Raw genomic sequence first — 17,900 nt, 5'->3', positions numbered from 1 at the left:
CTTAGGGCATTAACAGTTTCTGGCATGCCTGCATCTACAAACTCGAGTTTGTAAATATAACTCGGTTTATCAACTCGGGTTGCAAACTCGGGGCACTATAGCCTAAGGCTCCATAGATAACATTGTCCACACTATCACAAAGCCATCCGCTTTTACAACCGCTAATAGTCCAAAGTTTGCATCAGTCTGCAAGTCATCCGCAGGATAAAAATCAACAAATCAAGCAAGTTTTGTTACACAGAAATCTTTATGGAATGTTCCATGACTGCCAATGATGGAAATGATACTTAAGAATGATGCGCAATAAAATGCCGTGCCAGCTATTCCATTTTAAACATGTTTCATGCATACATTCATTCTGTTTTGCTGAAACGTTTAGTGTACAAGTAAGCATGACAAAAGTTCTTTGCAAATTATTGTTCTATGGCATGGAGCTCTTTACCATTTAAAAAATTTTTTTGGCATTGATCCGCAACACGCGAATGCCTATTGAAACAATTATCACACAATAAATCAATGTGCGTACAATTCCAAATCCTCATAATCCACAAAATGGAACCGGGTATACCACGCAGTCCCGAAGCAATGCAGTAAAATTCCCGCAGCAAATGCCATGAACAAACATTGATCAAGCAATCTGTGATAATCCGCCAGCATCGTTAAAGTGATGCACATTGCACAGGCAGCTGTCAATGCTTGTTGAACTATTTGAAATTATTGACAGCTGCAATCTTCCCTAGGTGATCAAAGCCTCAGTGATGCCATCGATTTACGATACATGTAGTCATAAATAATAGTCGAGAGAACAGCACCGACGCACCTGGTTCTCAAAAAATGTAACGCAGCGTTTAGATTAACCATGTGTATAAAGAATGAAAGAGCGCTGTATGTTTGAATATGTATGTATGCTGTAAATAGTAGCTGTGTGTATAATTAACAACGACTTCTATGAGAGTTATTGTGAGCTCAATTTCAGCCATTGAAAACTTATTGAGCTCCTATTGTGTCAGTCTGTTGGCAATATATACTTAATTATTCATACGTAGTATGGAGAATAAAAGAGCTAGAATGTTTTGCGCTTATCATGTGACTCTTTACTAATGTTCCCACGGCTTCTGTTGGAGAAGCTTTTATTAGGAAAACTCTGGTTTAAGAAAGGCCTCGCATAGATTACTCAAATTACCAATAACATTATTTATTATTATTAACAATGGAAGATCGCAGTATGTTTGAATATGTATGTATGCTGTAAATAGTAGCTGTGTGTAGTATAATTAACAACGACTTCTATGAGAGTTATTGTGAGCTCAATTTCAGCCATTGAAAACTTATTGAGCTCCTATTGTGTCAGTCTGTTGGCAATATATACTTAATTATTCATACGTAGTATGGAGAATAAAAGAGCTAGAATGTTTTGCGCTTATCATGTGACTCTTTACTAATGTTCCCACGGCTTCTGTTGGAGAAGCTTTTATTAGGAAAACTCTGGTTTAAGAAAGGCCTCGCATAGATTACTCAAATTACCAATAACATTATTTATTATTATTAACAATGGAAGATCGCAGTATGTTTGAATATGTATGTATGCTGTAAATAGTAGCTGTGTGTAGTATAATTAACAACGACTTCTTTGAGAGTTATTGCGAGCTCATTTTCAGCCATTGAAGACTTATTATTGAGCTCCTATTGTGTCTCTTGGTTGGAAATATATATTTAACTAAACATGCATTGGATGGAGATAAAAGAGCTTAGAATGTATCGCGCTTGTTATGTGTCTCCGTAATAATGTTTCTACTGCAGCTGTTGGGGAAGTTTCAATCAGGGAAACTTAGGTTAAGAAAACGCCTCATAATGATTTATCAAATTACCAATAACATTATATTCATTATTACTAACAATAAGTAATGTAACCAGAAGTAAGCTGTGTAAAGCTATTTCAACATTGATCATCATTGTAATTTGTGTCACAAACGGATCCATCACTCTGAAAATATTAACAATGAGAAGTTTCAATCTTAGAAATGTTCTACAAAAATGTTTTACATATAATGCAGCAAAAATAAAATGTAATGTATTTTAATATGGTATCATAAATACAAAAAACAGAAATTTATACAGGCATTGAAACTTGTAGTTTTAGGTGTACATCTTATCTCGTTTGACACAAGACAGCAATAAAATAGTTGTTTGCATCTTTTGGTAAGTACAAATGAAATCATCATGCCATGGATATCTGGTATCTGAGAATTGAAATATATCAGTGATGTACTAAGGAGTTAAAGTCTGTTAAACAAACAGAATTCTGAATCCAACAATGTTAGTAAAATAAGGTAAAACATGTGGCAGTGGGAGAACATCTACTGTTCTAAACCAAAATGTAGATGGTAAAAGCAAGGTGGTATCATTTGTAAATTACCAACAAGTCATAAGGTAGTCTTCTGTAAAGTAAACAAATAATCCTATAGCATATTAGAACAAAGGTTCAGGTATACATTAGTCTCTCACAAGGAAATGACAACGAATAAATTGGAAGTAAGGGTGTCTGGCTGAAAAGTTCTTCAAACAGCTGTGACAAACGCTAGTTGCTTTGTTAATTTATTGATGAGAATAGCAAAATGGTTATTCAAAATAAGATTTTTTGTGATGGCAAACTACAGTAGCATTCTTGGAATGTGACCAGGTCACTATAACATGATTGATCATGTTTTTTCAAATCCAGATGTAAACAAACAAAAACTGTGTCATCAGCATATCTGTATGCTGTAGAGAAATTTCCGCTTGTCAAAGAATCGTTTGTAGGCTATATTTAAAAAATAAAGTTGGAGCAAGTGCACTTCCCTGTGGAACTCCAACTTCAATGGTAACTTTATGGGACTGGATAGCATTCAAGCAAAACATCTGTCGATGATATTCTAATAACAAATAAATAATTAGATAACATGATTCTGCTCTGTGAAAGCTCTCTAATTTCTTCCCCAAGTTATATGATTTACACTGTCAGAAGTTTTACTAAAATCCTAAAAAAGCGAAAAGACTTTTGATAATAGAGCTTTCATGAAGAAATATTTTAGAGAATTTTCTACATGAAGTTAAATAATCTAGTTGTAGAAGGTTTTCATTTGTTGTAAAACTAAGCCAGTTTGCGGGTTACTTTTCAATAAGAGCTATAATCTGAAAAAAACTGTTTCTTTGCAATCTCTTGCAGTCGGTCAATTCTATCACTTGATTCATGAGTGATTTAATAGTAGCTATGAATGATTTCCTTTGCAGAATCAACACGATTTGGATTTTTGCACGAGGTGGAGTTTTTGGACAATATGTCCATTTCAAGACATTTTTTTAGAAGCTTTTGAACATACTAATGAGATAAGAGACTCAGATTTACTCAAAGACATTGAAAGTGTAAAGAGATGTTGAAGATGTGAGTTCTGTGGCGTATTCATCTTCTGTGAAGCGGTTGTAAGTGATTTTGCAATTTCATGATTTCCAAAAGTAATTCTTGTTTGACTAAATAGAATTATATCTTTCAAATTTGTCTACTTTGACTTTATTGGTTGATTCCGCTACATGATAACCAGTTGAAGAATAATAATGTCTTAATAGCTTCTGACACTGCATGCAGTATATAACTGCTATTTATATATTTTTGTTTGCAATTTTTCACTTTGTTAGCAGCAGGACTAACTACATGTATATATAGTATAATAACTTTACTAAAATATTAAAACAACTTTGCTGAGAAATATAACAAACAGCCTGCTGGCACAATCTCATGCACAACAAGCTCAATAACAATAGCTTAGAAACTTTTTTAGAATATATAATAATCTATATACAATGTGTATAGATTTCAGTGTTTGTTTATCTTTTGTTAGTCTGTCATTCCTATGTCCAGTTATAGCGATTAAAATGTGAGAATGAAAAGTCAGAATTGCACTGGATTTGAACTTCAAACCTTCAAATCGCAATTCGACCAACAGGCGTGTCTAAACATTGCGCTAGGCCCTCCTAGTCATTCTTAATAATCTTATCTATTCTTATTGCGAATGCAGGTTACAAGCTAAGTATGTACTTTTTATTATTAACTAACACAGTAAACCTTGCCATACAACACTAATTCATTCCGGTGTTGGCAATGTACGGCGAAAATGTCGTATAAAGTGGTATAGAAAGCTATAGTAATTATCTAATGCAAACACCCCCTAGCAAGAAACATAAAAATTTTATACATGTACGTATATACTATATACACATATATATATATATATATATATTACCCTAGGACACTTATGTATTCGCGGCATCTAGCTTTCGCGTTTTCGCGGCAACAGCCTTTCGCGAAAATTTCATGAGCGAAACTAAACTATCATAACGAACGAGCGAAAACGCGAAATTAAATGGCTTTCTCCATTGATATTCACAATAAAATCGTCATATTAGAAATGCAGGCAATTTTCGTGTGTGGTTGGCTCACTGAGCAATTTTTGCTAAATTCATTATAGCTAGTAGGCCCACACCGACTGAGCAACTTGGCAAAACAAATTAGGATAATAAGTTTTTTTTGGAAAAGCCTAGACAAATGAAGAAGATGATGATATTAGTTTAGTCATTGAATTTGTAACTGATGAGGATGAGAGTCTGGTAGGGAAAGTCATAAAATTGTATAATAATTATTGTGGTGATGAATTTTATTACCAACCAAAAGCAATAACAACCCGGGGCCATGGCCACCGCGGCACCGCGTGCTATAAATACTTGAATTCTAATATTGGTACAACATCAGTCACTGCGGTAGGGACCTTGACGTCATTGATAGTCCAGGAGACAAACTGCAGCAAGCGATCAAATTGCATTATTGATCTCGCCTACACATTTCTACCTGTGGTTCACAAATACAAACTACCGTACTTTTCGGACGATTAGCCACTACTTTTTCTGATGATTTGAGCCATGCGGCTTTATAGGTAGGCCTACAAGGGTGCGGCTAATCACTGTGGCTTATTCTGTGGCTTTTTCTCTCACCGCTAGGGCGCACTAACGGGAATCTCCAATTAGTGCACTTCTAGCTGTGAAAGAAAATACGAAACAATGCCTCACGGTACTGTCCCGTTAGGCACTAAGTTAAAAAGCGTCGAATAATACGAAACTGTGCCGTTCTGCACTGCTCCGTTTTAAATGGCAAAGTTGCTGCCACGTTAAAAAGCACAGTCCTTAGTTCTGCGGCCTATAGTAAGGTGCGGCTTATGTATTGTTTTATTATCGTTTTTTGGAAAATAAAGCACGTGTAGCTTATATAGAGGTGCGGTTTATAGTCCAAACAGTATGGTAGTCCCAAATTGAAAAATATTTCGTACCAGTGAACTGGACCTGAGGAATCTAATGTTTGTTCCATTGCATTTATTTTCACATCACTATATTTTCGCACTCATCAGAGCAGCGAAAATAAGTTCCAGCGAAATTTTACTCTGTATGCTACTCACGAAACTAAATACTAGCGAAATATAAGTGTCCTAGGGTAGACCAAGCTGAAACGAAACTGTAAAGTAGCGAGCCGCTATATTTGATAAAGGTTTTCCGGTAGAACCCGTAGTGTTTGTCACAAACTAATGCTACCAGTGGTTGTATATTGAGCCTTTTATTGGCTTTTCATTTCACGTCACGATTTAAAACAACTGATAAACAGTGACCAGTAATGTAGTTGTCATTAATGTAATGACCAGTAATGTAGTGCCATTGACTAAATTGCTTTATTCAATGAAGTTGAGTAACTTAACTTCGTCTAGTGTATATATATATATATATATATATATATATATATATATATATATATATATATATATATATATATATATATATATAATAATAAAACCTTCATTTTTTATTATTTCTGCTTTTTTATTTATGTATTGAATTTTTTAAAATAATAGGTTTTCAAAGCACACCTACTATACTAAATATATTTACCAGTATATATATTTAGTATAGTAACCGTGCTTTGAATAGCAGCCGTGTGTATAATCAACCTTGGCTTATGTGAGAGTCATTGTTTGAACCACTCTCAACCATTAAAAACTTTTCGTGGTTTTTCGAGCTCTTTTCGTGTCACTCTAATAGAAATCTATGTTTAACTATTCATGCATTGTATATGCAGTGAACAACTTAACACATGGTTTGTTTGTTTTGTGACTCTTTACTAATGTTTCCATGGCTGCTGTTGGAGAAGCTTTAATAAAAGAAACATTGGGTATGGAACTGACTGGTTATGTTAACTGATCACATTACTAGTTACATGGTACAATGTATTGTTAGTCTATAGCAATGGCTGATGCTATCAAAGTAAGCCATTCATATGTACGCTGTATAAACAAATTTCAGCAGATATGCCATTACAAATAAATGGAGCAAACAGATCAATGAATTCTTTATGCTATAAAACAACTTGCATTCGGTAGGACCAGCTTTATCTTTAAGGTACCTTGCTTCAATCTGGGTGTGGAGTGTTTTCCTATCTCAGCAGTTGATATAACAAAAGAAAATGGCAGCAAAAGAAAATGGTTGGTACTCTCAATATATTTGTAATGATTGCACTAACACTGTTTTTAGGAGGCCATTTACTGTATAAGTTAAAAAAGAATTGTTTTCTCTCTATTAACTGACTGTTTCTTTTCTATATGTCTTATAGAATGAGTGCGGCGACTTTTGCAGTTATTTGGAACCATAAATTGTAAATTTGCCTCTGTTAATTTGTTTCAAAAATTAGGTTTGAGCTAGTTGCTAGTATGTAAGTTAAAGTACTGCTAATTGTGCATCTTTAATTTCTGTAAGTAGTTATTCAACTCTGACTATATTGAAAAACAACATATAACAGGGTAGTTATCATATTTCCAGACCTGCCTTGCTACAAATAGGTAAAGTATGTGTAAGGCTAAAATGTTACTAATTATTGAACTACATTGAAATGTTTGATGAACATGTAACATCAGTTTTAAATTTGGTGTGAAACAAATCAGACCTGACTTGGTTACTAAAATAAGAAAATATGGAAATGAGGCTAGTTAGGTGAGCTCTATAAATTGATTCACACTGGCATCTCATCATACTCAGTATTCGCGAACTTCTACAATGTTTTACGTGTACCAACCTTAGAACAGAACTCTTATATCCTTATTTAAGCTAAAACAGAGTTTTGTCTGTTAATACTGGCGTAAAAAATGCATAAACTTGACCATTGACCTCCATTAGCAAGGTAATATAATCTAACATACACAACTAAACACAACTCCTTTCATTCCTGACCAACAACAATGGCTGTATATGCCATGGCTCATCTTGTTAAAATTTCAGTATTAACTCAACTACAATTAGTATAGACCACCAAAACTATTAGAATAGAACTGAATAAATATATTGAACAATGGCTAAATATATTAGGTCTTTGTTTTATAAGTTAGTCTGTATATAATAATACTAAATTTAAGTTCAAATTCAATTTATATACATGACACAAACTTAGCTATTAGTCTATAGATGTCCAAGTTATGTTTGTCATTGTTACTGTAATGTTTAAAGCTTTTGATAGCTTTACAATATTTGTTGACTAAAATGGTTGTTCTTTTAAATTCACCTAATAAAAACGGTGTTGTTCTGTAAAAGTTGTTGGTCAAACGGAGTTGCTTTGCTATGTTCATTGGGTTTTGTTTTACTAAATTGCATTTCTATATTGCCAGAAGGTATCTGTCATTATTATCCTTACGGCTGTATTTACAATGATGTCATCATTTTACAATAACAGTAATAATATTGCTTACTGTGCCTGTGTGATGATTAGGTATACTGGCCATTGCTGGTTTTATCTCCTTGAGATCAAGGTGTTTTCTTTTAGTATTAATAAATCACTTAATAAAATAGTGCCAAATTTACGTATAATTCAAGATGTTCATTATAAAGCTGTTATGTTCACCTAAACTCAGCTAAAGTCGTCAATAAAATGAAACATCTGTTGCAGAGACAAGAGATTTAAAGGAGCGTCTCAAAGGATGGAAATACTCACTGTTCACTGATTTTTCTGATGAGGAAATTGCTAGACTGCGTACAGTGCCACTGGATGAAGATATGTGGTACACGGATGCTAACTTTAATGCAGCGATATTCATTTTGAAAAAGGAATGGGAATCGAAAATAAGAGAGAACATCGATTTCGCTCTGCAAAAAAACCCAAAGAGTATCCATGCAATGTGTAACAAAGGTCTCTTTTGTCTTGCACAACGACCTCCTCTGCTTGAAGAGGCTAAAAAAGCAGCAAAGAAGATAGAGGAACTCCTCAAAGAAGAGAAGCCTGCAAAGGATGCTCAGCTGGAACAAGCTTATTGGCTGCACACTCATAAAAGGTCTATAGAGTCACGAACAAAAGGTTTGAAGACGTTCAAAGAATCCCTTCTTGGAGTCCCACCTTATGACTACACACACTACTACTACTATAAGAAAATTCTGAGCAGCGAAGATAAGAAGTGGAAAGATTTAAAAGAAAGAATAAAAATTAGGCAGTGTATTGTTGATCAACTTACCATACTTAAAGGTTCCAAGGAGCAGATATATGAGCTGGAAGTGTGGTGTTCCCTTGCTGAATTGCAGCGCAACCCAAATGTTTGGAAAGGTCTTCAACTTACTAGCTTGTTGGAAGCACTTCAAATTAAGTCTGTTGATCTTCTTCAATGTGTTGATAAGATGATCGAAATTATGAAAAGTGGTGACCAATCTAAAATTTATTCCAACTATTATGCCAGAGCTGGAGATGCAGTGTTAAAACACTCCCTTTTCGAGAACGAAAAAAAAAAGAGAGTTGAACTGCTAGACAGAGCTCTAGCATATCTCAAAGAATCCCAAGAAATCAAACCGAGTCCAATAGAAAGAGGACCAAACCTTTACGCTGAGGTATTACTGTGGAAATGGGCCATTCAATACTATGAAGAACACGAAGTTGAAGTAAAGAGCTACGTAGAAAGAATGGACCAACCGTACAAGGTGTTTACATTTGGTAAGCATTTTCTGACTAGTGGAAAGTAGCAGAAATATTTATATTAAAACGCCGATGACTGCACCAATTATTTGTAAATTTTCAGTATGTACTATGAGTGTTTTGTACTAGAGAATGAAAGGTTATATTTTATATGACAATCTGATGATTAGCTCTAAGCACTGCTGCTGCCTCTCATCTCATAATGCAATTTCTGCTTAAAAAGCGGTGTGCCCCAACCACATGATTAACAAGTCTACTTTTGTAGAGGGCAAGGCAAGGTACTGGAGTTACCTTGTCAGGTGTTTCTATACTCTGGAACCAGATAGCTCCACTACAACAAGACATTATCTTGAGGAGGCCAAAACAGTTATTCGTGAAGCTATGATACCAGGCTGTGCCTTTGCGCCAATGTTTTACCCGAGGATACTGATGCTGCTCGGGGACAAACATGAAGATGTGGAAAAGTCTTTTGATCATATCTGGATTCATGGATCATATAAACAGTTGTACAAAAGTGACAAAGGGCTGTTCTACGAAACTATTGGAGAGAAGGAGAAGGCCAAGGAATGTTATGAAGCTGTCATCAAGGACCTTAACGAGAGTGATAAGAAACACAGTATGAACAGAGCCAGAGCCACTAATGGACTCTATAGGGTAAAATAAAGCAAATGCATACATGATTCGATTTGACTGAGCTGAAAGTTGTGTTTGACATTCAGTGAATAAGAAATGCTTTATTGTATAATGCCTGATTAGAATCTCTTACTTTTTACTCACTCTTACTTTCTTCTCTAAAAGAAGAAGCTTAATAGTGTTTTTGTGTGATATTATCATTTATTATGATATAAACAAACTTAGATATACAAATAAATATTATCCAAATGCAAATATGTTTAAAACAGCAACATTCGGCATAATACACACTGAACAACTATCTTTTTATATTTGAGAGCTAGTAAAAAATGAAAAGAGTTATCTTTAATATGAGAACAGCAATGCTAAACATAACTTGGACCTTTTCAGAAAAAAACTGAATGTGGTATCATGCATGCATATATATTGCACAGTATTATGTACAGATTAGTGTATAAGCCAGTAACTTGGGTAATCGAGTTATTTTTCAATATACAGATAGGTAAGATTACAATCACATGTTGTAATGACTTTGGTACGGTGCAAGGAACAATAAGAAAGCTAAGATAGAGCAAATTTATAGCTCCTAAAACATGACTCTATTTAATTCAACAATAATGCCACTGCACAACAAACTTGCATGATAAAAGAGATATTAGCAATGTTTACATTTTTACTTTGTTACAATTAACAATGTAAAAAATCTCTCTGGTTCACAGAGCTGGTTTTTCAAAAGGACAACAGTTGATTCTTTTAAACATGCATACTTTTTACCATTGTGCTAGTCTCATGCGAGCTACAAGGTAAGGTGCTGCATGCACTTATAAGAAGGAAATGTAAAATAAAAAGCAAGGTAACACAACAACTAAAGCATATAAGCATGAAATAGATTCTGTTGGATAACTCTATCCGAATGATTTGACTAAAGGTCAAGGTCACAGTTTGGATTATGTCAAGGCCAAGACCGGTTTTATACCAGTCGTAAATGTCAAGGACATTCGGTAAGAATATCGAAGACTCATAAACCGGATGTGACTAAAGACGGCACCTGGGCACTTCTTATCTCGAACCTGACATGGTAAGTTCATAACTTAACAGATTCAACTTACCACAAACTGCATTACACTGTTACTTACAGCTCTTTTGTTAGTATTTTATATTTATTATGTAAACAAACTTTGATAGCCCTGAACTGTGATTAACTAGAGTTGCTATTTCACAGATTGGAGTTATTTTCTCTTAAATGCTTTCATAAAATAAACATTTAAATATAACCTCCACCCAGCAATTTCAATGTCTAAAATATTTTGTGTGATACTGTTTAGTTAAACCAAACTAAATACATAATGAAATTAGATTAAAAATTATATTTATATTTGATAAAATATGATAAAGACTTTATGTTTATATTAACTAAAGTAAATCTATTGCTGACCTAACAAAAGAACACAGACCAAGTTATGCCACGTTAAATACATAATGTGCAGCATCCGGTTAAAAATTCCTATTTGTTGATAAAATATGATAGAGGCTTTATAGTTTATATTAACTCATGTAACTATACTAAAGGCTTAATAAAACAACACATGCTAAAAAATCTGAAAAAATTTGATTGTAGTCTATGCGGACTCCGACAGAGCTAAATGTGAAGCTTCATGCCTACAGTCTGTATTTGATTCTCAAGATTTCCTCTCCATGTAAGAGAAGTTGTGTTCACGTTATTTAGAGAAGGCAACTCTCGTTTATTTCACAACTTTATTGGTAAACATGTATTGTCAATAACAACTGACAAACTTGATAAGTCTTACTAGTTACATTTTGTAACCTCGTGCTCTCTATTTACTTACATGACATAGTTAAAGGAGTAATTAGTTAGCTTGTCAGGGCTTGTCATATTCAGATGCATTTAGTTGGTTAACCATACCAGATAAAATTAAAAACAACTCAAAGCGTTTTGAAGTTCAGCCCTTAAAATCAGTTAAACTTTTGAAAGGCAGAATTTGTTAATTTGTTAAAAGAAGTGAAAGATGGAGAGAAAATATAAAGAGACTTTCATGCGTATTTGAATAAAAGTAAAATTTTACCAGGCTAATGAAGGGCAGTAATTAAACCCAGCCTTAAGAGGTAAAAAGACCCTAGTTATGAGGCTATGCATCAGAAGTGAACTGATTAGACCATTCCACCTCTTTCTTTGCTATTCTTCTAGTAAGCAAGCTTGTAAAGTTTTAATAATTCAGCATAGGGTGTTAGTGCATTTGTGTTTGGGTGTGCACTAGTTTGTCGATGTGTGTGTGCGTGCGTGCATGTGCATATGCATGCCTGTGTGTTTATGTGCTTGTGTATGTGTGTGCATGCCGGTGTGTGCATGTGTGTGCGCGTTCTCATGTGTGTGCATTTGCGCAAAGTGTGTGCGCGTGCTTGCACACGCGTGTTGGTGTATTTGTGTTTGAGTGTGTGCTAGTTTGTCAGTGTGTGTGTGTGTGTGTGTGTGTGTGTGTGTGTGTGTGTGTGTGTGTGTGTGTGTGTGTGTGTGTGTGTGTGTGTGTGTGTGTGTGTGTGTGTGTGTGTGTGTGTGTGTGTGTGTGTGTGTGTGTGTGTGTGTGTGTGTGTGTGTGTGTGTGTGTGTGTGTGTGTGAGTGCGTGCACGCATGTGTATATGCATGTGTGTGTGTGTGTGCATGCCTGTGTGTTTACGTGCTTGTGCGTGTGTGTGGGTATGTGTGTGCTTGCCGGTGTGTGCACGCGTTCCCATGTGTGTGTGCAAAGTGTGCATGCGCGTGTGCGTGTGTGTGAGTGCACATACATGTGTGCATGTGAGTGTGTGCATGCATGTATATATGTGTGTGTGTGCGCGTGCATGCATGTGTGCATGTGTGTTTAGTGTTTTAGTATGTTAATGTGTTAGTGTTCTATTTAATAAAGTAAGTGCTTGCAATCTTTATTGAATTTACTTCACTGCTTCTTTCGCATTTTTTTTAAAGAAAAGGTAAATTGTACTAGACAAAGTTCAACTATTTTATAGTTTTTATGACCTTCAAGCCAGTAATGATAGCTGCTACAACTAGTTAGTATATATATATATATATATAATAAAAATATATATATATACAGCGGTCTGCAAAATTTTGGTAACCCCTTTGTAAATTGTTGGCCGAAAGCATCTCTTGTCTCATATCTCATCTCAAACTAGCCTAATTCCTTACATCTATATATCATTTTGAAGCTAAATATATGATCTTTCCATTTAATTTGGTGAAATTATTTGTTTCATTGTTTACAAAAAGTTAAAGAGCTTAATTTGCTTCTAGTCTCTAAATTCACTGTAAGCTTTTCAATCACTTAATCACCCCAAACAGAGTCTTTGAAGGATTCTAATTTGCTCAATGTTGTACCAAATGTTGGATACATTTAAGAAATTTCTCAACAATACAAAACTATCTCGAAACTATCTCAAATCCATCTCAACAATGACCAGTTAGCTATAAAAGTCGGCTAGCAATGACCAGCGAATACATTTTAAAAATCTATCACAACATGAGGCTGGCCGATGAGAAGAGAGCTATAATCATTCACCTTCACCAGCAAGGGAAATCAAACAAGCAGATTGCTAAGGAGGTTCAATGTTCCATTAAAGGTGTTGCTGGCACTGTCAACAGATGGAAGTCGACAGGCACGACAGATGATTGTAAAAAAAGAGGGAGAAAATGCAAAAGCTCTACAAGAGACAGCCGCAGTTTGGTACGACTTTCACTTTCTGACAGAAAAAAACCAGCACTGACCTGCGACGAGAATGGAGAGAGTCTACTGGAGTATAAGCCTCATCTTCATTAGTGAGGACAAGGCTAATTGGAAATGGATTGAGAGAATGTAAGGCAAGACGAAAGCCCCTGCTTTAAAAAAAGCAGAGGAAGAAGTATTTGGCATGGGCCAAGATTCAACGCTTCTGGACCGCAGAACAGTGGCATAGAGTACTTTTCAGTTATGAATCATTTTTAACTCTACAGAATCACGCTGGAAATAATTATTTAAGGGGGAGACTAGGTGAAAAGTTCAAGCCTCGGTGTATTTAATCTACTGCGAAGCATCCCAAATCTGCGGCAGCATGACAAGGCGGTGTGGCATTGTCAACAGAAATAAAGGCTGGCTAACAAAGTACTAAGCCTCAATTTTAAACTCGATGGCACCTTTCAGGGCCACCATCACTTGTACCGAGAGTTTAGTTTGTAAGTTTTCTTCAATTGAGCAATGTTCAATGCTAAACCAAGGCGAGCACTTTCACTATAACGACAAGTTTCCCACTATTAGAAATATATTTTTTAGTTATAAAAAAGCAGTTGAAATGTGCCAAAATCCAAATGCATCTTTGAATTGCCCACAAATTTCTGCGCAAAATGATGTATAACACTGCCTAGTTTTTTTTTATTTTAGGCACAAAAATTACCAATAAAACGTGATGCTTGTTAAATTGTGCAGGAGGTTGCCAAAATTTTGCACATCACCGTATATACATGTATATATGAATATAATTGTCAAAGATTGTCATGTGTTATGTGCATGTCCAGCTTTAGCAATTAAACTATAGCAACAAACATTCCGCTTATCACTAGATTTGATCTCAGTACCTAACTTCACAGGTATACAAACTAATGCATCAAACACTGTGCTAAGCTATTTGTATCTTTAATAATTATCTTAGCTATTTTTAATGTGATTGCAGATTACAAGCTAAGTAAGTACAATGTACTTTTCATTAATAATAAATATTGCCTTTCGCATTTGTTTCTCCTTTGAAATTTCTTGTAAAAGCCGCTTCAAATCCATTACTATGTTTTTAATTTGTATTTTTCAAATATGGGGTTTCAACTTCAAATGTTCCGTTACTCTCCTTCAATTTCCGGTTTTTCCTTTGGGAAATCGCTAAGAACTTTAAAGTTTTATCCACTAAGAATTGTTTCTATATTCTCTCTCAGTTCAGTCAGACAAAGTACCCTCCTCCGCTTTACTGCTATACTTTTGTACCAGTATAAGAAGGAACCAGTATCATCCGTCAAAACTTAGAATACAAAGAGCTTCTGCTTCAATACTTACTGTTTATACACAAACTTCTTTCTACTCATTGTTATTTTCAACTCAACTCATCCTTGATTTTTGATTTGCTTCCTCAGTTTGTATTAATTGTATCAGTATCAAATCAATTTTCATTTTAATCATTTTCACAAGATATGAAGGTTAAAGGTTACAAGGGTGATTGTTGTATATGTTAAATAAAAATAAACTTTCTATGCAAAGATTACTTATTGTTCGAGCAACGCCGGACATTCACCTAATAACCTTTAAACTTTTACATGGTTTGATATAAACTTTACAAAGTTATCATGTTTCAACAGCATAACTTTTGGCATTTGAATTTAGTTTTAAAGATTTTGATTATCCTACTGCAAAAAATGTTTATCTTCAAGACAGAAACATTATTATTATTAATATTTATTAAATTCAAACTGCTTTCCAGCTCTGATTGGATTAAATTGAAAAATTTCTTCTAATAAAAACACCGAAGTTTTAACAAAAACATTGCAACAGGGAAGTTTGATGTTTAGCTTAAAAAAGCGAAGTTTAGCTCATATTAAAAAAAACTATTGGCTTCTCTTTTGCTTAGATCTTCAAGACAAGATATACTCTGTCTACCTAAATGTTTTGAGAGCCTAACTGTGGCAAATCCATCTTTTCGTCAAGACATATCTATCTACATTCATTGCTGTAAAGCACTAATTGAACTGCAAAATTGTTAATTGAGATTAACAAAAAATATAAAAAATTGGTAATCTTTTGAGTAGGTAAGCTGAACTATAAATAAATGATCACAAGTATGATAATAAAAATTTACACCTTACCGCTTGAGTGTGTTACCGTGTAGCTACTCCTTTAATATGGCTATAGACGCAAGACACAAGTTGCTAGAGAGCTTCTAACATTATTAAAATGGGAAACTTGATGTTGTATGTGAGTCAAATTTGTATATCTAAAATACTGTAAACAAATAATATACATGTATACAGGTATATAAGCCTGCCATTCAGGGAATGCCATTTTTGGAAGCCCACTAGAGCACTATGTAACTCCAGCACTCAGTAGTGTCTGTAGACGGGTGTCTTCCGACCTGCACAAACAGTCACCACTGGCCGTTACTTAGCAGAGTGGACAGTCCAGGTCTAAGTATAGGTCTTTCTAAATGATCGGCCGGCCTCTGATCTGTACGGACAGACATGAGCGACTGCTGGTCAGCAAATGCAGGTAGTGCGAGATATGGTGGTGCCAGTCCGGACCACAACAGCCATTCTATGTTGAGTCACTGCAAAGAACGACTGCCTGTTGGGGTTAATAGAGGGTTGCCCAAGGTGCCTATTGCTGACTACAAGCTTGAATAGGCCTGGACAAAAAAGAAGCATAGTCACACAGTCCCTAAACCTCTCAGCTCACATCTTCAAGTCTATGTCACGGATGACACATACAGGAGAGTGAAGAACTACCACGTGAATGACGAACCACCCCTCTCCGGCTCAAGTCTCACCAAAGAACAGCAGACTGGGGAAACAGAAGCTTCATTAGCTGCACAAGATCTGGAAATTTTTCTGGCTCTGACCATATGTAGTACTGGAGGCTCGAACATCTCCTTATGGCTAACCCTAATGGTGTATGGTCTGCTCACCAGCCATCAGGAAATCAACCATTTGGCAAACTCAAACCTTTGCTCACACTGACTGGAGTAGGCCAACTGTGACTATCTGCTACAGATTAGAACTGACCACCACTATGAGAAGACAGATCAAGAATTGTGAGAGTTGCTAAGCAGCGAAACACAGAGGCACAAAAACTGGCAAACAGAAGCTACATTTGTATATTCATAACTCTTCTGGCAGAAGGTGGCTGTGAACCTGGTGAGACCAATACCATTGACACCAAAAAGTAACAAATGAATCTTGGTATTGACAGGTCAGAGGCTGGTCCACGAGGTAGAGGCACCATGTGACTATGATTCCCTTTGGCCCCGGTTAGTTCAAGCTGGTAGCCAATGTCAGCCCAAACGGACAGACATCAATCACTTTAACGACCAATTAATCCTGGTGGTCACCCAGCATGAAACGACCATCTCATTACTTGCTGGTGCAATCAGATAACACATTACTTTGACTTTGCTAAGTAATAGCCAGTGGTGACTGTTTGTACAGGTCAGAGAGCGACAGTCCACAGGCACTGCTGAGTGTTGAAATTCAAAAGTGCACTAGTCAGCCTCCAAAACTGCCATTTCCAAAATGGCATCCTTGCTGATGGGATCACCACAAAAACCTCCTTGGTCTTAACATCCCAGACTCGTATGAGCAGTTCTACATCTCCGTGAAATAGAAGCCAAGTCCCATTGGCCATGAGACCACGGCTGTCACCCTCTTCCGCAAGCCCCTCGCGCTATGAATGAGCTTGTCAAATGCTTGCTTGCTCAGCAAGTTCATAGTGTATCCGGTGTCATTCAAGATGAAGACAGGCTTCCCTTTCAACTTCCTTTAGAAGAAATAACTGGTAAAGTGGGACAAATCCAGCACTTGTGTCCTGATTGGTTGGGCATTATTGTTTTTTCACAATATAGTGCAAAGCAAGGGTCACCTTGCAAAGCACTATCCTTGCTTTGCAAGGTGTGTTTCTGGGGCATGAAAACTCTAATTCTGACCAAATGGGGGTATACTGGGTCAGCCTTGCTACTTTTTAGGCAGGCTTTCAACTACATGCTGGCTGGTTGCTCTCAGAGTCGGTTCTAAGGCTAGCCTTGAGAAACTACATCACTGGAGTAGGCTCTTGAAGTGCCTTACAAAGCTAAAAGACTGGAAGGGTAAGGAAAGTCGAGCCTGTCGCCAAGACAGGCATCCGACGTTGCACCAGCCAGGGCCCTTCAAGTTAATCCACAAGCGCACTCACGGTAGCACACCCTGTTGTGGCTCAGTCTGGCTTGATCTGGCTCAGAGCATGTTGCCATGTCTGACTTGTCCTTTACTTACTCGAGTTCCATTTCCTCAAGAACTTTGTAGTAGTTCCGGAAAGCCATGGCTAGAGTTTCTCTCATCGCCGCCTCGGCCAGTGTAGCAAATGCAGACCTCCTCATTCCTGGTTTTCCATCACTTCTTGGGATTATTGGGGTAGAGCTCCTTTTAGCAAAACTTCTTTAGCCAGTGACGTGTCGAGCCAGCTTTTGGAACAGGCTCTC

At 36.2% G+C, this 17,900-nt stretch overlaps 1 protein-coding gene across 1 annotated transcript; it reads left to right on the top strand.

Annotated features, from left to right (window-relative positions):
* Window positions 1-6,479: 6,479 nt before the first annotated feature.
* Window positions 6,480-9,857, top strand: LOC137387817 (uncharacterized). Its single transcript, XM_068074327.1, has 3 exons — window positions 6,480-6,554; window positions 8,006-9,034; window positions 9,282-9,857. Exons 1-3 carry the CDS (start codon window positions 6,536-6,538, stop codon window positions 9,677-9,679), a joined length of 1,446 nt encoding a protein of 481 aa, XP_067930428.1. The 5' UTR covers window positions 6,480-6,535; the 3' UTR covers window positions 9,680-9,857.
* The last annotated feature ends 8,043 nt before the right edge of the window (window positions 9,858-17,900 follow it).

This window comes from Watersipora subatra, chromosome 2 (genome assembly GCF_963576615.1).
Source record: "Watersipora subatra chromosome 2, tzWatSuba1.1, whole genome shotgun sequence".
NCBI classification, from domain to species: Eukaryota; Metazoa; Bryozoa; class Gymnolaemata; order Cheilostomatida; family Watersiporidae; genus Watersipora; species Watersipora subatra.
This window is presented reverse-complemented; position numbering and strand designations above follow the sequence as displayed.